Genomic DNA, 24,106 nt, shown 5'->3' with positions numbered 1-24,106 from the left:
ACTCTGCAATGCGGGAGCCGGCAGCTTGACAAGAAGTGAAGAACTCTCACTGCCAGCCAGGAACCAGGAAACTCCTCCAAGCTACAGGAGAAAGCAGATACAAACACAGGAACTTGCCTCAACAAAAGAAGACCACGCTCCCAAACGCAGAAGTGCTTGGGAGCCGACACCCACGAGACAGAGCGCAATCAAGCTCCAACACGGTAAGCATCCAAAAGAATAGTGAGCGCCGAGAGCAGGGCGTGTCTGAATATATAGAGCAGCCACACTCATGCCACAGCCAGAATGGCTTCACCCAAGGAGTATGGGAAATGTAGTCCAAAGGCAATGTAAACAATTAAACAAAATTAAAAAGAATTTTGAAAACATAATAACACTAAACAGGAAAACACAACAAAAGAAAAAGAAAAACACGAATGCTGCATACTAGAACAGCTTACCAACCGACATACGATTCCCAGTTAGCGATGGAATGAGCACTGGGACCACCGGCGAGCTAAAAGGGCTGCAATGTGTGCTTTACCACAAAGTGCGTTAGCACAAAATGAAAGACAAAAAGAAGTACCCACCCTGGAGATGCATCAGACCTTAGACCCACCCTGATCCTGACACTAGGGACTTTAACAACATTTTATTATTCCGACTTTGGAAGAATCTCCCATTAGAAGAGTTCTTCAACCTGTCTTCAAGTATATCGATCTCCCTAACCGCCCACTCATCGAGGGACAAACAAATTAAGAACTATTTAATGTCCAAATTAATTTTCAAATTATGAACACACACCTTAAATGGAAGATTGGCAGCAGATCAGCTAACTCAGCCTACATCTATTTCATCAAACTATAAGTGCATAATTAATTACACTTTACTGCATTATAGCTCATTTTCCTTATGCAAGGACTATTGGATCCTTACAAGAAAGGACAGTGATAATGACTTCACAGTTGCCCACAAAAAACCCAAAATAATAATGATCTCTTACAATAGAAGAACAATGCGAAGTGGACAAATTTCAAACCTATGACAGAAGGAGAAGTCTTCAAGATTATCGCAGACTTGAAGCCCACATTCCATACTACTGATACACTTTCCTCCACCCTCGTACAGAACCTCCACCATATCATCTCTCCATTTTGAGGATTTGGACCGAATTCATCAACGCCTCTCTCTCATCTGGCCGTGTATCTGAATCCCTTCAACTAGGCTAAGTTGCACCAATTCTCAAAAAAGCAGGGGCCGATCCAAACAACCTCAATAACTTCAGATCCGTCACCAACCTTCCTTTCCTAGGTAAAGCGATCGACAAGAGCGTCCTATTCAAGTCAACCAACACATAAACAAATTCAACCTCCATGACACCTTTCAATCACGATCCAGGAAAGGTTGCAGCACAGAAACCTCTATGCTCAATATATCATATGACATTCTCAGAACCTTAGATGAAGGCGACTCCTGCCTCCTAATCCTACTCGACTTACCGTTGGCATTCAACACATTAAATCATCAGCTTTACTTGAGACACTTGCACTGGTATCAATGGCACAGTCGTGAGATGGTCCGCGTCCTATCGATAACATCGTTCTCAACCAATAAAAATCCACTGTTGTCTCTCTCAGCCGGAAAAAGTTCCACAGGGGGTACCACAAGGCTCAATCCTCTCTCCAGCCCTATTTAATCTCTTCATGGAACCTCTCACATGTAATTCTGAACCCAGTTGGGGTTAAATATAATCTATGTGCTGACGACACACAACTCCATGACAAAATAACATCACTCAGAGACCTCTGGCATCTGAATGGTACACTAAACAAAATATAAACTTGGCTAAATACCAATCACTTAAAGCCCACCAAGAATGAACTAATACTCTTTTTTGAGAAAGAAATTAACATTTATCAATTTAAGAATGGCTCGAGAACTTGCATGCCCTAAACTGTTCTCTTTCACTTTCTAACTTCGGAAATTCCCTGAGAATCACCCTGGACAAATACATGTCAATGAAGGAACACATCAACAATTCATCTAAAGGAGCGTTCTGCACACTAAAACACCTCAAGAAAATTAAACCGTTTATTTCTTCTGACTATCCTAATCACAAGTGTTAGAGACTGGTTTTTCCACCAAACAGGAACCAACACTGTATATGTTATTTGAAATAACAAGATACACTCTGAGAAGCAGGAATCGAGTCAAGAGTGACACTTTGTTCAAACAAACAAGTAACAAGTGTCGAAGACACATCATTAATCAAGAATAAAAACATGCCATCTAGCAAATATTAAATCACTGCAATTCAAAGAGTGAGAGAAAAATGGAATTATTTCTATCCTGCTTTATATGCAAGTAGACCCCACACCCCATTTCAACTTTCTAGAAGAGACAGGCCAAGAGGGAGATTTCAGTTTGATACCCCAGTCTACCCTTTGTTTCGTCCGCACCTATCAAACCGGTTTGCTCCGCTATCCGGCTTGGAAGGTGTGGATTGACTTGACAATCTTCTACCGATTCCCGGGTCGAATGAAGTTGTACTGAGTTCCCCTAACTCTACTCCTTCTCCCAGGGCTGAGATTGCTACAGGGCTGAGTGGAAACCCCCAAGGGGAGGTAGAAAGGGTAAACTTCCAAATCCCACATATAGACCCCTGATCCCTGAGGAGACTGTGAATCCATTTAACAACTTGCCGAAAGAAACAAGTAATATCCTCACAGCCTTGTCTTGGAATATAGCGGGATTAAAAGGGAAAATGTCTGAGGATGACTGGGGCTCTTATGTGGACTCTTTTGATGTAATCATCTTACAGGAAAGCTGGTCAACTGATGCCATCTTTCGGGTTGGCTATCTTAACTACTATAAACCAGCCTGTAAAGGACCTAAAGGTCGTCCTTCAGGTGGTCTGGTTATTTGGATCAGACAATCCCTAGCCTTTAAAATTATAGATATCCCTACCTTAAGTAGTGATATTCTTGCCTTGAAAATGTCTGGTAAAAATAACGAGGACTTTTTTCTGATTAACATATATGCTAGAGGGCAACCTGGTGGGAAGCCTGCGAGAGCAGTTAGCGATTTAGATTCCTTATTAAATAATATTAGTAGCGACAAATGCATAATGGTGGCAGGTGATTTTAATTGTTCTTTTGAACCCTTTCCTAGTCTTGATAAAGAAGGATATGGGGATCTAGACCATATTTGGAATATTCCACCATTATCCATCCCTCCAATTAAAAATGTTACCGAGGCCGCAATGCAGTGGTTAGGCCTCTGCCTTGAATGGGATCTGCGCGCAGCTAACGGTAGAACCAAATCAGATTCAATGGGAAAGGTCACTTTTGACAATTTCCAGCATTCGAGTCGTATTGACTACTTCTTAATAAAGATAGAGTTTTGGAAAATCCTAGTGGATATGGAAGTAGTCCAAAGACCTGAAAGTGACCATAACCCCCTGGCAATTAAACTACTACTGAATGAGGGTCTCAGATTGGATTTTGCATCTACTACCGTTACAGCTGAGGCTGTTCTCACGAATGACTGTAGAAGGGTCCGATGGACTAGGCTTATAGACAACCCTACTGTATTAGAAAGGGTTGCGGTGGAGGTCTTAGCAGCCACCAATTCGATGGTACCCATAGTTAATGAAGGCACTTCCCTAGAAGAAATAGGGTTGATCCATGAGTCTCTATTTAATAAGATTAAAACCTTTTTTAATGAATCCACAAAAGGAAGGAACAATGGTCCAGTACCAACTAGGACCAAATGGTATGATAAATCCTGTCGTCTTGCCCATAGCACTTTAATAGCAGCTATTAAATCCAAGTCTGCCAACGATATTAGGCTAGCTAGGGTTAACTACAAGAAAGCACTTAAAGAGGCAAAAACCAACTGGGACGAACAGCGCTGGTTAGATTTATACCAAGCAAGCACCTCATCTAACCAACAAAAATTCTGGGAGACTGTGAGGTGGGGAGGGACTGGGGACTTGAAAGTCCCTGTAAACTATGTGCCTGCAGAACAATGGGTCAAGTACTACGCGACGCAGTTTAGTAACACGGAACGGATCTCCCATTCCTGGGAAGATGCCAGTGTACAGACTGCGGTGCCTATACTTGACCACATTGTCTTCACAGAAACAGAAACTGTAGTTGCTCTTAAACAAGTCCAGAACGGTAAGGCCCCGGTATGGACTGTGTCCCAGCAGATCTTTTTAAACATGACCAGGTGCATTGGGTTCCGTACATAACCACCCTAGCAAATGCGATAGCTAGAGGGACCAGGATCCCAAATTCATGGAAAGGGGCAGAGATCCTGCCCGTGTATAAAAAAGGGGACAAAACTGATGCAGGAAACTACCGACCCATCAGTCTTATTGATGCCCTACAAAAGGTAGTGGCTAGAATGTTCTTAGGAAAAATCGACACCTGGATGACCGAAGCTGACATTCTCTCTCCATTACAAGCTGGCTTTAGGGCTCACATTAGTACGGTAGATCAGATCTTAAGATTTGTTATGATCTACTGGAAAACTGTGTTTTTGAGAGGTGGCACGATATACGCTGCATTTGTGGACCTCAAATCAGCGTTTGATTTGGTCCCCAGAGGAAAGATGTGGGCTGCATTAAGAAAGATGGGAGTTCCCCCTGCGCTCCTAGAATTTACCATTAGGATGCACGAGGGAAATTTTGCTAGAGTTAGGTGGGGTCGCCAGGGCCAGGTCACAGAACCCTTCCCCGTGACTCGTGGAGTGAGACAGGGCTGCGTCCTGGCCCCTACCCTTTTTATACTTTTTATTAACCAAGTGGTTAAGTTTCTCTCAGAAACCCCTACTGATGCACCATCACTGGGTGGGACTAAATTCCCCCTTTTAATTTTTGCTGATGACACGCTCATATTGGCTAAAACACAGAAGGGTCTGCAGGTAGCTATAGACAAATTTGTGGATTTCTGCAATGAGAACGATTTAGTAATTAACATCAACAAAACCAAATTTATGGTATTCACAAAGAAAAAACCACAGAGGGGCAATGTTACAATGAATGGGTCTAGTCTGGAACAGGTTGAGGCGATGACCTATCTTGGTGTGACAATGGACTATAGATTACGCTGGAAAGAGCAAATCGCGGCGCTTAGCTTGAAATTTACGCGTCTGTCCGGTTGCCTGGTGAAGGAGCAGCGGAGTTCTCTGACCAAAAGGGTATTGCCCGCTCTTAAAATATATAGTGCAAAAATCAGCTCTGCCATATTATACGGGGCTGATATACGGGGTTGTGTGGACTTGGCTGTCCTTGACAGGATACAGAACAAATTTTTCCGAAACTTAGTCAGTCTTCCTCCATCAACACCCGCTTTACCACTTTTGATGGATATGGGGTTCCATTCAATTAAACATCAAGCCCAGTACAGGATGGTGGCGTTATGGAGACGCATATGGTCCACACCGGAACTTGCCATGTTTGCCCAAGAGCTTCAGGATGTTAGATCACAACAGGGGGCAGGTGAAATTCCATGGTTTAAATTAATTAGAATCACTCTTATCGGAATGGGCCTCCCCCAGTTGTGGTTTGAGCCGGGCTCTCACTTCTTTCCCTCTAAGAAAGATTTTAAATCTCTCTTCTGGTCTATGATTAAAGATGAACACGTTGCTCTTTCAGAGAAACCGAATTTGACCGGTCTGTTTCTGCTACATAAAATAGTCCCTCATACCGAGTGCTTTTGGGATGTTATTCTCAAATCCTTAGATAGGAAACTTTACTTTCAGTTCCGACTAGGTACATTGCCATTACGGGCCTTCACCAGTGGCTGGCAGACGCCGGCGACTTCACTTTGTCCATGTTGTACTGACCATGAGGAAACAATAGGCCATTTCTTGTTTGTTTGTAATGCTTACCATGAACCACGCCAGAAGTGGTTAAAGCCTATATGTTATAGATTAAAGACCCGGTCGAGCAGTGAAGCCTTGCACATTCTAAGAACTAACACCTCTGAATGTCTTTCCATTGGATTGGCCAAATTCCTTGGATGGGCTTGGTTATTAAGGTCTAAGACAGTTTGTAACATACCGTCATGAAAAACCAATACTATAGTATGTTACTTTATTAGATTGTGACTCTGACGAGTATTGATGTGGTGTCATTTCATATATATTTGTACAATAATAATTTTCTGTTGTCGTCTTTATGCACATATTTAATTGAGGTTTTAATCAATTTTCAATTCTTTTTGTTTTACCTTTCTTTAGGCTTAATTTTCATATAATGTCATTTATTAATTATGTAATGTTGTTATTATTTATATGAATGTAAACATTTTGTCTTTTATGAAGAATATTCGAAATAAAAACGTAAAAAAAATTGAAAAAAACTGGAATAGCAAAATGCAAAGAGACAGTATAACCTTATCTAATAGTAAATCAATCAGCTAGCTGGGAGCACCTCATCGTGTAAAATACTGTATGAGGAGATCAATGAGTTTTAATGAGGAACAGGTGACCACAGAATCAAAACATTAGCAGGTGTTTGACTGCAGAACATAACAAAGACTGGACATTTTATTGAAAACAATTTGTATCACTTCTTGGAAAATGAAGAAAGCGGAACTTACAGAAAGGTAGAAAATGTATCAGAAGGTTAGAGTTTATTTTGAGCCATGTTGCCGTCTTAGTTTCCAAAGCTAGCAAAACACCAGGTGAGAAGTTGTGGAAAGTTGTGGTTAACCCCCACCTCTACTCTTAGCCCATCTTGTTCTTCTAGATGACAGAGGTTCCTGTTTCTTTCTTCATGATCTCGATGTACAGTAAGAAGTGCATGCAGTGGACAGAGGCTAGGGGACTTGTTTATCAGAAAGGTAGTGACCTGAGGTTATTGTCCTTCATAGGAGTGATACAACTAAGGTTACAGTAGGGCATGAGGCCTACTGCCTCTGTAGATGCTCAAAGCACTGTGGACAATTTTAGCACAACCCTGTTCATGGGCTGGCAGGGACATTTGAGACCCTTATGCTTCAGAAGTGGACAGGATAGGCCTTGGGCATATAAGGTAAAACTGGTTCACAAGTCTCTCAAAACTTGACTACAGCAGTGCCATCATCACTGGGGCTCTATAACGTCACCTCGTGTCCTTAAGAGTAACTCTCAATGTAGCTGCCAGACTCATTTCAGGAATTAAATGATTTGATCACATCTCACTGGCTCTCAAGAGTCTCAATTGGCTTCCCATAGAAATAAGATGAGTTTGCTTGACCCATGAAGCCCTTCATACAAAAACCCCTAATACCTAGAAAACAAACTATCCAGATAGGAAAAGATCGGGCCCTGAGAAGCGCCAACTCAGTTCTTCTCATACCTCCATGTCTAAAGAAGAAAACATCCCAGGTGCGCACTTTCTCAGGAAATGCTCCAAGGATTTGAATTCACTTCCTAAGGATCTTCTCTGCAACCCCTCCTTTTTTCTAGCCTTAAATCTTATCTGAATAGCAACTACTTTGACACACTCACAAGCTGATCAGCATCCCCCAAAAGATCCACCCCATCGATGGGGTGCTTCGATGCAGTCGCCTAACTCATTCAGCTTTTAAATTGTTGCTTACACCCCTACCTTAATGTTGAACTGTTCTATACTTGTTTGGACTTTTTGTGACCCCCCACAAATCTTCTCCTGTAGTTCGCTTGTACTGATTCACATAACCTGTACAGTGCCCTGCTACAGTGGGGTCTACCGAGCGCTATATAAAACCCAAATAAGCCAAATCAAAATAAATAAATATTTTTACACTTAAATTGGAACTCTCACCTGTCTGAAAATCACAATATAAAAAATCCCTTCACCTCGCTAAACCAAAGAGCAAATAAATGGAATAGAAGTTCCCAATCCAAAATAGCCCAGCTAAAAAACTTTAAGGCTCGAAACTGAGAATAGTTATGATCAAACTACAATAGACTGGCTCAGAAATAGGGAACAACTTTTGGTGACAATTTTCAATTGTATCTTCATTAAAAGTATCAACAGGGTTTCTTCATATCCAAACAGCACTGACATACTGATTACTTTAGCAAAAAAGAAACATTGAATGCCTCTAAGAGCACAGTTAAAAATCTCGAGAAACCTATATTGACACCTTCAGATTAAGGTGGAAAAGGTAAACTATAGGAGGACAATAAAAGAAATGAAGAGGAGTTCTCAAGAAGCAGCATGACTCTAGTTTTATACAGCAATCAAAGCAAATAATACAAAACCTTTCTGGTCAATACTCGGATACAGTCTTGGATCTCACAATAGCATGTGATCATTTCATACCATATGAAATATAACATACTTACAGTGACAAACTTTACTCTAATAAGACATCTTGTACCTTTGATCTCCCTAAATACACTAATTCCTCATTCAGGGTCACATAAGATAAAGTCTCTACGCTTGTGAGAAAAACTTGATCCTCGAGGGCAGCTGGCCCAAATTGAATACCTATCAATATCATAAGATGAAACCCTAATTTATGGAACCAACTACTTTACAAGTTGTTTTTTCAAATCTTAGAAATGGCCCGTCTACCTCCTTCACGGAACGGGGTGATAATATACCCAATTAATAAAAAAGAGGCAAAAGATAAACCCAAAGAATTATTATCTCATGGTATTTCTAGATTCCAAAGGCAAGCTTTCTTGGAAATACTTAATGGATATATCTACGCCTGGACAACAAGCACCAACTTACTTGTACTTAATCAGTCTGGCTTTAGATCCAGCTGCTCTATTATCAACAACATTGTTGGCCTTAAACTACTAGTCATAGAACATTAACAAGAAACCTTATGCTATATGTATGTTATGTAGAATATTCTTGAGTTTTCATACAGTCAATTGGAAGACGTTTTGGGACAAATTATTGAAATGGGGTATTAACCAGAGGCTACTATATTTCTTGATATCACTACATAAAAAAAACTGGCTACAAGGTAAATTGACTAAAAGGTTTCTTTTGCCAAAGATTATAACTCTAAACAGTTTCAAGAAGGGCTCATTTTGCCTCCCCTGGTTTTTATCTATATATTTTAGATATAACAGCACATGTTGAACACCCCAGAGGTCTTGCACCAAAGCTGGGGAACAAACCAATCACTTACTTAGCATACGCCATTAATATCATTATACTTTCACTAACATCATTAGGTCTGCAAACCCAGTTACTTAATTTGCAGGATTTAAATCGAAAAAATGACCTAAAAGTCAACTTTGAGGAGGCAAAAATTATGTTTTTCAGCAGGTCTCGGAAAGGACTAAGATGAAAACTTGAAGATAACCCCAAAGATCAGTCAACACTTATGGCTACCTGGGTCTAAAAGAAGGCAGTCAACTTTCATGGTCGGATCATATTGGAAATAAAGAGAAGAAAGACTAGATTGTCCTAAAATCAATCAAGTGTGGCGAATGAGCTATCAATAAATCACTTAAAGTAATCACCTCAAATCTAACACCAGCCATTGTATATCTCTCTGTTGTCAACAAACTTTATTTAAAGGAGACAAGATCCTTATTGAGACTATTCTGCCCGACCCCCTCTGCTATATTACGGATCGATTTATTGCTATGATTACCTGTTCTAAGTGACAAGGCAAAATGAAATTACATCTGTCATGGTATTTTGGCCAATTAAATTCCTTTAGGTATCACATTTATGAGGAATTAAGAGGAACTGAAAGGTCAAAGGCAGTTTTGAGCTTTGCATCTATAAATAGTGATAACAGGTAATAATCTCCTGCCTCTTACTACTTTCACAAGCATCCCTTCTTTAGAGCGCAAGGCCTTGATACACAAGATCTTGAACAGCAATAGTAGGCTAATTGATTTGACAAAGTGGAGTCAGACAGGGTTGCATCCTTGCCCCTTTTTTGTTCTCCCTTTATATTAATAATTTAGAACAATCACTCTTAGGTCTAAAAGCAGATTCTCCAAGGATTGGGTCGCGGCAAATCCCTGTCCTGCTTTATGCAGATGACGCGGTTTTGCTCGCGCGCACACCCCGAAGTTTGCAAATTTTGATAGATGGGTTCGTCAATTTCATGAGTGATTTGGACCTATCTGTCAACTTAAGCAAGTCTTATGTGCTCCTGGCAGGCAAAAAACCCTCCTCGAAATCAGTTTATACAATAGGCACCCACCGCTTAGAGGAGGTTAAAACGTTCTCCTATCTTGGAGTAACCTTTGATGGTCTTCTCCAATTTAAGTCCCTGGTGGAAGAACGCTGTAATAAAATGATTGCCTCCAATGGGGCCATAGCTGGTTATGGCAGGAGGCTGGGCAGGTGGAGCCCGGAACAGATGATGATCCTGTACGACTCTGTAACATGTTCCAAAGTAAGCTATGGGGCAGAAGTCTGGGGCTTTGTGAATACGGCTAGTATTGAACGGGAAGAGAATAGACACATGAAATCTATCCTGAGGGTACCACCCAGTACTGTTGGATATATTGCTCATAGGGAGCTAGGGAGGCCATACCTGGGGGACTCATTAAAATTGAGGCCAATTGTGGCATGGCTAAAAATTTGGGCAAATCCAGACGCATATTTAACCAGAGAAATTCTACTGGATTGCCTGAGTAGGACTTATTGTATGCGTATCCCCTGGCTCAAATATGTGAGAAACACTCTTGAAGAGTTAGGGTTCGGAAATTTTTTCAGGAACCCCACAACCATCTTAGCACAGCACAAAAAACAAGTAGGGGAAATTTTCCTAGAGCGGAAAACCCAATGTCGTGCGGAGGTTGAAGGAGAGAAAAAGTCTGTGAGGGCTTACAACTTGATCAAGAGTGTGGAGGGTATGGAGCCCTATCTGTATCTTGTACATAATGCACAGGACAGATTCCTTATGTGTCGTTTCAGACTGAACTTACTTCCTTTTATGTTGGCCTCCCCACCAGGTTTTACTATGTCTATTGAGCAGAAGGGACCCTGCGGCTGCGACAATCGGTCTCCGCAGGATTCCCTTCATTTTACTTTGCTTTGCCCCTATTTTTCTATGCCCAGGCGCAGATTTTTAGTAGACATACTAAAAAAAGCTAAATTGGAACATGCTATGGATGCTTTAGTTTATTTGCAACAAGCTTCTGATCCGCTAACCTTATGTTGTATTATGAATTTTATTAAGGTGGCGGTTCGTTTAAGGATGACGAAGGGAGAGGAATGAACGACCAGGGATTTTATATTTTAAATTTATGGCCCTGTATGTTGGGATTTTTATTGTATTCATGTACAAGGATCTTGACAAAGATTTAATGCTTTTTTTAGCTGTGTATATATTTGTGTGTTTCTATGGTGTCACGTTTTCGATTAAGATTTAATGTTTTTCTTATTTATGTATATATATGTGTGCTTTTATGGTGTTTTCTAAACACCGAATAAAGATTCTTGAAATGAAAATGAAATGACTATCTTACAGTCATATAAACATGCAGACTATATAGTTGATACATAGACCAACACTATTTAGGGAAACCTAACCTGTCCCATGGAGCCTACCTGTAAAAACAAGTATTTAAGATTGTGTATTCCAACAGCCCAATTCTAAGGCTCATGGAGTATACATGGCTTCTCATCATTGACTTGCAGACTTTGTGGATATAAAGATGAAACAGTCGGGCATATCATATGGCTGTGCCCACTTGATATAAGGAAAACATATTTGAAGGTGGCTTTTACAGAAGTTCACAGTTGGAGCGATCAGAGAAGCATTAGGAAACTGCTTCTCTTCACAAGACTGTGAATTTATTGGTAGATTGATGCACTTTTTAGACATAGCTTATTGTTATCTACAGAGAGGTCAACTTTAAAGTTTATAGATAATTACCTTTTACCTTATCTGTTAATGTTTTTATCATAATGATGCTTTACCCATTTTTTTATTCGGATTGTGTTATTGTAATTGATATTTTACTATTTCTACACAATGAATACATTTATTATTATGATTACAAATTATTTTAAATAATAAAGCAGATAAAATATTATTTAAATTACGAGCCATCCGCATTTAATCAGTATGCTGCCATCTACTAAGTGAGCTTTGTAATTGCTGTAATATTCATGGGAGCTGCATACTGTTAATAATGGTACATGAAATGTGTCCAGATAATTTAATCATTTCATTGTATCAGATTGTGACGGCATAAGGGATACCAGTAAAATAATGATACTCCCTTGGTGCTCCCATAATATACCAGAGCAGTGTTCAAAGTGGCAGTACGCTGCTTTGTTATATAGGGAACTGCTTAATGTAACTAGATACAACCATCATATGGCTGACAAATTTGTCTGGGTTTTGCCCATATGTGCCACGAGATTGATTATTGTGCCTTGATGGCACAGTCCTACTGAAAATATCCTTTGAGTGTCTGCCACAGACTGAGATGCTGCTCAGTATATCTCGGGTGCTTTCATCACATGCTTATGAGTTGCCAAGGGTTCTGGGTGAGTCCATCATTTGCGTTGATTCTGCTCATAATTCATGGTCCGCTGCACCATCTAATTCGATGCTGCTTAGTATACCTTGGGCATTCCTAACAAATGCCTGACTCCTGCCATCAAATGTCTTGGGTGAGGTCTTCCTATGCCTGATAATTGCTCGGTTTGTCTTAGGCTCTGCAGTCGTGTGTCTGGCCATCATCTTTTTTGCCATTGACAGTATTGGCAGTATTGTCAAGTGTGCTAATTCTGTAGAAATGTGATGCTGCCATAGTATTCCTGCTCAGAATCCATTCGCTGCTGCGTTGAATGTGTGTCTGCACCTTCTGTGGTGCAATTTATGCCTGGTTGCTGCGTATTGTACCCCATCAGATCTCATCACATGCCTTTGTCCTGGACAGCAGGCCTGCTTGCTGCTGTCACAAGTGCTTCAGTAATGTTCTTTGGGTGCTGGGAGCGATATGGAGTCAAACAAACTGTGAAGGAACGTTTCATTGTGCTACTGCTCTTACTGTGGTTTGACTATTCTTGTGTGGTGTATCTAATGTACATAGGCGTCTGGGAGAATATCAAGCTATTTACATATTGAGCCTCTCCCCTATTGAGGGCCAGGGGCGTAACACAGGCTCCCGCAGCAACCGCAGTACGCCACTGTTGAGGGCAACTTCAGTGCACGGATTTTAGGTACCCTGTGCATTATTAGATCATGCCATTTTGACGCTACCATTCTCTACACAAGGTTCTACAAGATTATTTTTAGGTCTTTTCGTTTATTGGAGTGCGGAGGCAGCCAGTGGTGGTGCTGTAAGACATTCGTTACCAGTGGGTTTAATGCCCCACCCAGCCTTGATGGACAGATACAAGTTGCTCTCCCCATTCTGTGCTGTCGAAAGCCGAGGAAGGGTGTGTTGTACAGTCCAATTGTCATTGCATTCCTGGAGTGATGATTTGGGCCTCTCACCCATCTGTCCCTTCCTAACTCTCTCAATTACCAATAAAAGGCAGCTAGGGTGGAGAGCTTGGAAAGAAAATGTGATCTGTGACCCAAGGGTCTTACTGGCATGGTTAGGGGTCAGAAAGCTATAGCGGTCTCTGTTTTGTACTTGAGTGTCCAAATTTCACCCACCAGATAGACTATATGACTGCTACAGTGCACAGATAGCATCTGCTTATCTTAATTTCTCTCAGACTGGTTCATAACCGTACTTACTCTTCTGTCATACATTATTGGAATGATGAAGGGAAAATATGCCTCGTAATAATACATCTGATATATATATGTGTGTCTTTCACTGTAGGCTTCCTTCTCCCAGCCATCCAGCTGCCCCGGACGATCACATTAAAGAGCCTTTGGCATACATGAGAAGAGCGCAGGTGAGTTTTTGTTACCTCTAATCTTCATACGTTTTACATGACGTAGACTTTAAAAACTGGGTCCGGCTGTAAACAAATTATTAGAAACTTGCATTTCTCCTTGTGCTTTCTTGGTAGTGGTTGCTATGTTTAGCCAGTTGGGTATATAATAACAGCATTCAAAATGAACAGTTTAGCAGCTAATTGCAAATTGGCAAGATGATTCAGGAATCCCCCTTTTTTTCAGTATCAAGCTTATTTATTATACCAGTCAGAAAGGAACTTTTTAATTAAACATCATTTCAGATAAAGGCTCTGAATCATGTAAAGTACAACTGTCAGACCCACCATTTAAGCACAGTTCTGTAAGGGACAACACATGGTTTTAACCTACGATTTATCACGCAAATTGACATGTAACAGTACTTCATGGAAACACACAACAGTTGTAAAAAACGTTTAGGAAAAATCTGTTTAGGACAAACCTGGGCAAAAGCAATGGGCCAAGCTGTTTCATACGTGGAAGTATTTTTGCATTGATTTTTAAAGTTTGTGTGCATGTAGGAATGTGAGAATGAATTAAAGGTTGGATAATGAAGTGGATACATGTATGTATGGTTCGGTGAGGGCATTAGTGGGTAAATTACTTTATGATCTGGTCTTAATTGACACATGGAACCCACCTTAAGTGCACTGGGATAGTTCGTCAGCATTTGGCTCCTCGTTCTTTCGGAAAGCCCATGTTAAAACCTTTGAAGTGATTCAGTTTAAAAATGAATCCACTTATTTTTTGCTTACTGATTTTAATATAATCTCTAGTTTGGAAATATATCTAAAGCATTTTGTGATAAACCCTTCCCTCTTGAGTGAAATGTCTTACATGGTGTTTTTATAGACCGTTCTTTATATCAATAAACAACAGAGAAAAACTAAGTAATCTGTATATTATCAAAAAGTGATCTTCTGGGATAATAGATTAGGATCTATATATAATTGGAAATTTGTTTTTGAAATTCGTAGTTGTTTCTCCGTATGTCTTCAGCCACATAATGCTTATGTATATAGAATGCTATAAAGGCAGTCACAAAAAACCATCAATTCATATAATGCCAGAGCAAATTGGGTATCATTGTGTCCATTCCCCCACAAGAGCCCATGCAGTTTAGCAGGAACCGAATCAGATTGCTGTCTTGCTCATCTGTTAACCAGCAAATTTCAGACGAGACGAGACAGCGTCGTTATTCATACTTACTGGCCCGCTAGAACCAAAAGGTACATGCAACGTAGTTCTGCTTGAATAATCTTTTAGTTCTAGGATAATCTACACTGTTCACAATCCACAAGTGTGTAAACATTTGTTCATTCATTCCTATTGGAAAAGGCTCTCTAATTTCTCAATCCACCATGTTTCTTTGTGTGGTAATAAATTCTGTTTTTTTCCTCTTTTCTGTAGTTATCCATGCGTTCTGATCAATGTTGATTGGGCACATTGGGCTCATATTGATTATATGAAAATTTTTGATGTACAGGTCAAACATGTTTTATCTGGGGGGTGCTAGAGGGCGCGCAAGCAAGATGTGCGCACTTGCGTGAGGCTACTTGCTGCCCAGGACCAACATCCTAAGCAATCCTGCCCAATCTCTGCTGCCAAAATCTCAAAATGAAGGGAATAACGAGCGGGCCACTACCTGACGCTCCCAGGCCAGAAATGATGCAGCGAGGAACAACACTGTAGTGGAAAAGCTGAATCGCAAGCCGTCTCCGGACTCACTGTGCAAGATGGCAGCTACCTGGTGAGCGGAGCAGAGCTGCTGCTGCCGGTTGGCAACTGCCCCCTTAGGGGCGCGTCACAGGAGGGCTGCGCTCGACCCCCGGGCACCGGCGTCAATACCAACCAGTGCCCATTCCGTGCCGGTGCAGGGGCTGCGGTGTCTGCCTATAGAGATCGTGAAAGGAGCTGCGGTTTCCTGCCATAGCCAGTGAGAAATATTTATTTAATTTATTTATAAAACTGCTGAGCAGTGCGACTAGAGCCGGGTAGACCCCCTGTGGAGGCTCCGTTCTGATTCTCCAAAGCGAGGACTGCGGTACGGCGTTGGGCGGGTGCTGAGACGGAGACCCGCGCACGCAGCCCTGCTGAGACCTGCGACCCTACAAGCGCTGGGTCGATGGGTGCTGTGACAGGCAGCGGACTCGACACGCCGCATCCCCCAGTGTCGGACGCGGCCCGGAATTAGCATGCCATGTCCGCTGGGGAGAGAAACAAGTTAAAGCACTACCCGCAAGAGGAAACGGGGGCCCTATGAAGAGGTACCAGCTCCAGATGCCTTACCGAGTGCTGTGGGCCACAAATAGCCACTATTGAGCCTGGGCCCCACAGCACAGGGAACCTGGAAAAGTGTCTCGCCTGGGCCCACCCGCTGACCACTGACTGCCGTAAGGGCGCCGTGTCTCGGCTCGGCCTGCTGGCGGGCGCGCACATCCGCGGTTCGCCCCACTATCTGCCCAGAGTAAGCTCCCCCTGAGTCAGGCAAATAGTCCGCTTTGGGTAAATCAAAACGCCCAAATTCATACACTCAACAAAATAAAGATATCACCAGAAAATAACACCCACACCATCAAAGGATCAAGTGCTCAAAAATTATATATACAAATATTTTATTAAAAATAACCAAACATGTGATCAAACATAGAAAATATTTTCCATACAATATAAAAAACCTTACATCAAAAATAAAAACACAAGGCGTTGAGGGGGGGAGGCCGACTCCTCGGGCTGCTAGACGCCCTGGGGCTTACAGACTGCTGGAGACACAAACACCCTCATGATAAACAGTACACTTACTATTCCGCAGCCCATGATTGTCTCTCGCGGATAGATTATGTTTTGATGTCTGCAGATGGACTACAAGGCATTGAGGAGGCGGATATCCACCCCAGAGGAATTTCTGATCACTCCCCGCTGCTACTCACATACACAAACCACCGTATCCATAGACGTCGCATGTTCCCTGTTCATGCGGGGTATCTACAGGCCGCCCCTCTTGTGCAGTCTCTGACCAACTCCACCAAACCATTTTTTCAAGAAAATACTGGCTCTGTGGACTCCCACAGCACTCTGTGGGAGGCATACAAAGCAGTCCTGCGCGGGCAGGCGATAGCCTCCATTGCTGGTCACAAGGGAACACAACGACAGGCACTTAACGCCCTCGAGGAAGCTCTTAACACTGCAATTCAGGAACAGGAGACTCACCCGTCTCTGAGGACCGCCCAGGAGGTCCGCCTGAAGCGCACCGAGTGGGTAACACACCAGCAGGAAATGGTTAAAAACACACTGCAGGCGACCCGTCACAGGGTTTATGAGCTAGGGGATAAAACGGGGAATATGTTAGCCTGGTTGGACAAAAAAGAAAAAGCAGGTAGAGTCATTGCGCAACTGTCGTCCCCCTCGGGGCATACGACCTCGGATCCTGCGGCCATAGTTGGCCTTTTGGCTGACCATTTAGAAAACACTTATGCTCCCCAAGCGCCCAACAGGAGAGAGGAGGCATACGATTATATTAAAGATCTGACGATCCCTCACCTCTCCCCAGAAGCATTGCTACTACTTGAGGCAGACATCACCGCGGAGGAAATACAGGAGGGGACCTATGCGCTAGCGTCTGGTAAGGCACTGGGCCCCAACAGGCTTCCGGTGGAACTATATAAGAAAACTGTACAAACGACGGCCACCTATCTTTTTAATATGTTCACTGATAGTCTTGAAGCTGGGGAACTGCCCAGAGACCAACGTCTTGCCACGATTGTCCCGATCCATAAACCCGGCAAAACGGCGATGTCCTGTGCCTCCTATCGCCCTATCTCCTTAATAAACGCGGAACCAAAGATCCTTGCCAAATTACTGGCATTGCGACTGGACCCCCACCTTCACACTCTGGTGCATCCAGATCAGTCTGGCTTTATGCCGCACCGGGGTACAGCACTCAACCTGCGCCGCCTGCAGGCGGTGCTGGCCCACCGGGAACATATATAGGAACCTGCTGTTCTCCTTTCCCTTAACGCCACGATGGCGTTCGATACCATGGAATGGCCTTATCTGTTCGCGGTGCTTCAACACATGGGCTTTGGCCCTAAGTTCTGCGCCTGGATCCGTCTACTCTATACCAAACCCCTGGCCCAGGTGGCAGCAAATGGTCACATCTCTAGGGACTTCCCACTTGGCCGCGGGACAAGACAGGGGTGCCCATTATCCCCCTTGTTATTTGCACTGATCCTTGAACCATTAGCGATCTGGATCCGGTGGGAGCCCTCCATTAAGGGCATCCGGTGGTCGGCTGTATGGGGAGATCGCATATCCCTATATGCGGACGATATCCTTCTCTATCTCACTTCCCCCAAAAAATCAATTCTAGAGCTCCTTAATGTCTGCGAAAAATTTGGGAGAGTGTTGAGATATACGATCAACTGGACTAAATCAGTCCTATTCGTTCTTGCCGGCCTCCCACCTCGGCTCCCTGCGAGCTGCCCTTTACGTCCCACCGAGACGGCTTTCAAATACCTGGGTGTTTATGTGACATCGGACCCAGACGAGTTCTTCGCCCTGAAGTTGAAACCCCCACTGGACCGGTTCAAACGAGATGCGAAGGTATGGCGCTCCCTCCCTCTCACCCTCCTGGGCAAAGCTGCACTATTCAAAATGATGTCACTCCCTCGCTTCCTGTATCTCCTTGAAAATACTCCGTTCCCGGCCTCCTATTTTACAGCGATCGCTGCAGCGGTCTCTACTTTGCTATGGGACGGGAAGCCAGCGCGTATTGCGCAATGCAAGCTGGTGAAAGACTGGTACGACGGGGGTATCGCACTCCCAAATATCGAACTGTACTACTGGGCGGCCCACCTCAAGCAAATCAACTACTGGCTGCACTCCCCGCAGACTGAGCCTGCATACTTAGCAGACAGACAGTGTTTGGAATCCAAAGGTCTGTTGGGGAACCTCTACAGTCGTGGCGTGTCGTCAGACCTATTGGGTCCTACGCGCCACACGGTGCAACTCTGGTATAAAGCGCATAGGCGCCTTCAGTGCTCTGATGTTATCACTCAAATGACACCCTTATGGGACCCGCATAGGTTGGCTTTCCCGCGCAATAGTAAGGGGTTCCAGGCCTGGGACAGCATAGGCATTTCGGTGGTGGGAGACCTTTGGAAAAAACGCAAGGTGGTGGACTTTTCATTCCTCCAAACCAATTACGATATGGCACAGTCGGTACGATTTAGATATATCCAAATTCGACATGCGCTGCAAACGGTCATCCCGGCGGGGATGAATCTGCAGGAATCCACCCCTCTTGAAGATAGACTTTTGACAGAACACATGTCGTGCAAAGCAACATCCTTTACATACCGAAAGCTGGTTAACAACCTCCCTGACATGTTATCTAAGTTGAGACTGAGCTGGTCTAGGGATATCGGTGAATTGGATGACTCGGAGTGGCAAGAGGCCCTTTCCTCGCCGGTCCAACTGAAAATATTACACCGCATATACTACACCAGAACAGTCCTCTACAAGATAGGAAAGGCTTCCCAGGTGTATTGTCTTCGTGGATGTGGGGAGGAGGGAACATTCTACCACACTATATGGGACTGTGGTCGGGTGGCAATGTACTGGACGGCTGTGATGCGCACCATTTCCCAAACCACATCTGTTTCCCTGTTGCCCGATCCCCGGCGCTGCCTGTTAAATATATGGGAAGCAACGGAATTAACCCATCGTCAGCAAGACTGGACCATGTTGGGTATGATGATGGCAAAGCGCAACATAGCTAGGCTGTGGGGCTCTGATGTGCTACCCACACTGAGGGACTGGTGCAGAGACATGGATGATGCGAAGGTGGCCGAAAAAGCGGTATTTGTCCACCGGGGATGCCCGGGGAAGTGGGAGCAAATCTGGGGTGCATGGAACCAGTTCAGGGGGGATAAATAAGAGCCCCCACCGATTGAAGTGGGAGAGACCCTTGCAGATTGAGAGTTCTACTTGCACGTCTGTATGCTATTCATTGTCTTTTTCTGACCTGACGGTATTCCTACTGTTTTGCAGATGCTATATCGATGCGGACCGGACTGTAAATGTACTGTATATGTTTAAGATGCTGCAACTGTATGTTTAATACAATAAAAACATGTTTAAAAAAATAAAATAAAAACACAATATACATCTTATAACACAGAAAAAAGTTAAAAAGCAAACAATTCAGGACAATATGGGGAGAAAAGTCTTTCTTGTCTTAGAGAAGCAAAATCACCTGACAAAGATCATTTGTCTACATTTGTCTAACAATTAATTTTTGTATGCAAATGATTTTGCCTCCCTACGACAAGAAAGAATTTTCTTGCAGGTTCTCCCATTATTGTACTGAATTGTTTGCTGTTTAATTTTTTCTGTGTTATAAGATGTATATTGTGTTTTTATTTTTGATGTAAGGTTTTTAATATTGTATGGAAAATATTTACTATGTGTGACCATGTGTGGTTATTTTTAATAAAATAGTTGTATATATAGTTTTTGAGCACTTGACCCTTTGATGGTGGGGGTGTTATGTTCTGGTCATACGTTTATTTGGTTTAGTGTATGAATTTGGGTGTTTTGATTTACCTAAAGGGGTCTATTTTTCTGACTGAGGTCTATTTGGTGCCCTACTCCTTTGGTGAAAAGGGGCCTTCTCATTGTTTTTAGATAAGCTCCCCATGAGCCTGAAACACCCATATAACAGAGAGAGGGAGCAGCGTCTGTACAGGGGTGCTGACGAGCGACCTTGCAGGCGAGTTGACTGCAGTGGCACCCAGTAGGGCCTATCGGTGATGGTGAACTGGAAGAGCCTCAACAGCGGGGGAGGAGGAGGCACCAAGACAAAAGTTCTTTCTCTAAAAGCTACCGCTATGGAGCAAGCACAATGCGAGAGTAGGGAAAATATGGGCAAAACGGACAGCAGACAAGCAAAGTTACCCTTTGAAGCACGCAAATCTACCAGTGCTGCTACCGATCCCGAGAACACAATGGTGAACAGCCCCAACTCGGCTGCCCAAACCTCCACGGACGACCTCAAGGAACTACTCCTAACAATGAAACACTGCCTCACATCAATAGAAGCAACAATGGACGCAATAAACACTCGCATAGATAATATCACTCATAAAATCAACCAAAATGAGGAACGTATAAAGGAAGCGGAGCAGCGCATTTCTACCTTGGAGGACGCAAACGCGGGTAGAAAAGAACAATTACTCCACATGGAAAGCCCACATGGAAAGCCTACAGAAGATTATTGTGGCAAAAAACGAAGATTTAGAATCGAGGTCGCGCCACAATAACATTCGAATTGTAGGACTGCCAGAGTCCACCAACACAGGCCGCATGGAGGGCTATGTGGAGCGCCTGCTCACAACAGTATTCTAAAGAAGTGCCTTTTCCACAATGTTCATAATAGAAAGAGCACATGGCTCGCTGGCTGCCCGTCCCCAGCCCGGAGCTCCCACAAGGCCGAACATTGCACGGATACCCAACTATCGAGATCGGGACATTGCTCTGAGATTAGCCACAGAATGGAAAACACTTTCCTTTGAAGGCTTCAAACGGGCCATTTATCCCCACTACACAATGGTGGTCCAAGACGCCGGGAAAAAGTTCCTACCCATCAAGAAGAAACTACAACATGCCAACATCCCTTATGCCATGCGGTTTCTTGCGTGACTTCGGGCTACGCAACCAGGGCAAACAACATTTCTTCACCAACCCACAGCACGTGGTGGACTTCATGAAAACTGCTCTCCGCATCTTTGAGCCCTTCTCACCCTAATGCAGCCCTAGCTGACATAGAATAATAATGCGGGAATAGAGATAATTTATTGCTTTGAACGCCTTTTCTGCCCCTCCTCAGCCTACGTGGATGACATAGAACCATGGGTTGTGGGGCCACATCAGACTGCACTAGACGCTTGTCATTGACATCCTGAGTACAACCGGGAATGGAGCACAGCTATAATAATGCCACTGGGCTACACAGTCATGTTCCCTGCATGCTACCTGGATATGCCACTGGGAGGCAAGAAGCAATGATTCTGACCCTGGGCACCCTCGTGTTCTACGAGGGGAGAGTGCCGTGCCCTCACGCGACTCCCCACAGGACAACCCTTGCATGTTTATTGACTATTGGTTTCTTATTTTCTTTCCGTATCTTCTTTTCATTGTAGTTACTGTTCTACTGTTGATATCTCTTTTGGGTGGGGGACGTAGACCAAAGCAGGTTTGGGCTGCTGATGTGGGTGGGAGGCAGGTTCAAACTGCTGCTTGGGGGGAGTGGGGTAGGGACCGTTGGCGACGTTTTCAAAGACGTTATACACATGCCTTACGACGAGCTACTGACTGCCCATACAGCATATATTTTGTACACTAAATGACGTACCCGAACCCACTTAGCTATAATTTTATCACGTGGAATGTGAGAGGCCTTGGGAACCAAAGAAACATCGACATATTATGCCCTACCCAGATTGACATAATATACATTGTGCCATGCTTCAACAAACTCATATAGGCCCCACATCCCCAACCACGTTTGCATCCTGATGGGCTTCATATAAATCCTGTTCGACATACTCCACTTATGATCCAGGGGAAAGTGATTCTTATCAAGAAAAATAAATGTCCCATTTGTACTAATAGGAGAAATGGCTGACCCTCGGGGTCACTACTGTATTACATGGGGGCAACTGGCCTCTCAATCTATTACACTTGCATGTTGCTATGGCCCTAATAATGACAACCCTACGTTTTTTCATTTTCTTTGGGGAAAATTCTAGACATAGGCTCCATTCAAGTGGTATGGGGAGGGGATTTTAACCTAACCTTAGACCCAACAATTGACAGACAACGTGTACAACCTTGCCACTACACAGGGGCTCTAATGGCAACTATTAGAGATCGTGACTGCACATGGCTTGTTAGACGCATGGGAAGATTTAGATAAGGCAGTTGATTTAAGGGATAATAGACTCTTTTGGGAAGTAATAAATAGGCCCTTTTTAAAATCAGGGGAGGAAAATACTATTCGAGTTCACTTACCAGAGGAAACCTGGGTAACTCATTACAACAAAATTTTTAATCCCAAAGAGATATTATATACTGCTACCTCGGAGGAGGATGATTCCTGTTATGTTAATATGGACTCAGCTAAGAAGTTTAGCGAATCAATAACGCTTGCAGAAGTAGAGCTAGCTCTGACTATGGGGGCATCCTCAAAGGCCCCAGGCCCTGATTCAGTACCTCTAGATCTTTTTAAATGTAATCGAGAGTTTTGGTCTCCTCTACTTATGAATGTTTTTAAGGCACTAATACTTGGCCCTATTCCGACCTCATGGAAAGAGGCCGTTTTGGTCCCAATTTTTAAAAAAGGTGACAAGTATGATCCAAGATGCTATAGGCCAATATCGCTAATAGACTCAACATGTAAGTTGATGGGTAGGGTGATATTGGTACGGCTGGAAATATGGGCTGAGTCATCAGGGGTAATTGTAGAATCGCAATATGGTTTTAGGAAAGGGAAAGGAACCACCGAGCAGTGTTTGAACCTTGCTTTGATTATGGGCAAGTACATGGGTGCCAAGAATGGTTCTATACACTTGGCATTCATGGACTTGTCCAGCGCCTTTGATACAGTATGTAGGGAAAAATTATGGCGTATGATGGACTCCATGGGTTTTGAAGAACCACTGGTCACCCTGCTTCGCAGGTTACACACTGCCACAACGGTTAGGGTTAGATATGGCCGTGGTGGAGAGAAATCAGAACCTATTTTATCCACTGAAGGTGTCCGACAAGGATGTATTTTAGCACCTTTTTTATTATTGGTCTATACAAATGGCTTGGAGAGCTTTTTGTTAGAAACATCTGCTGATTTTCCAAAGATAAATAGAAAAAGAATCCCAATGTTGTCTTATGCAGATGACACTGTTTTAATGGCACTTACCCCCAATAGCATGCAGATCTCTCTGAATGCTTTTGACACTTTCATGGGCAATTTAGAATTAGGTGTTAACTTTACCAAATCTTTTGCCATGACCTGTGGTCAAAAAAATGTTAAAACTCGGAAATATGTGGTAAAGAACGCTACTATTGAGAAAGTGGATAACTTCTGTTATCTGGGTAACCTCTTTAACAAAAAATTGAGCTGGGAACCTTTGCTGATAGCACGGGTTCAGAAGGTTGCACAGTTAATTGAAGCTCTTTTCCGCTTTTCTAGTAAATTAGGCCAGCGACGTGTA

At 43.2% G+C, this 24,106-nt stretch overlaps 1 protein-coding gene across 2 annotated transcripts in view; it reads left to right on the top strand.

The window, feature by feature from the left end:
- Positions 1–24,106, top strand: part of TBC1D19 (TBC1 domain family member 19) — a 1,159,927-nt gene that overhangs the window by 176,377 nt on the left and 959,444 nt on the right. For both annotated transcript variants that reach the window (XM_078678973.1, XM_078678974.1), the window contains exon 4: positions 13,738–13,813. In XM_078678973.1, coding sequence (XP_078535099.1) covers positions 13,738–13,813 — 76 coding nt within the window. The remainder of the gene's footprint in view (positions 1–13,737; positions 13,814–24,106) is intronic.

Source organism: Lissotriton helveticus, chromosome 2_2 (assembly GCF_964261635.1).
Source record: "Lissotriton helveticus chromosome 2_2, aLisHel1.1, whole genome shotgun sequence".
Lineage (NCBI taxonomy): Eukaryota > Metazoa > Chordata > Amphibia > Caudata > Salamandridae > Lissotriton > Lissotriton helveticus.
Note: the sequence above shows the minus strand (reverse complement) of the source record. Positions and strands in the feature narration are given on the sequence as shown.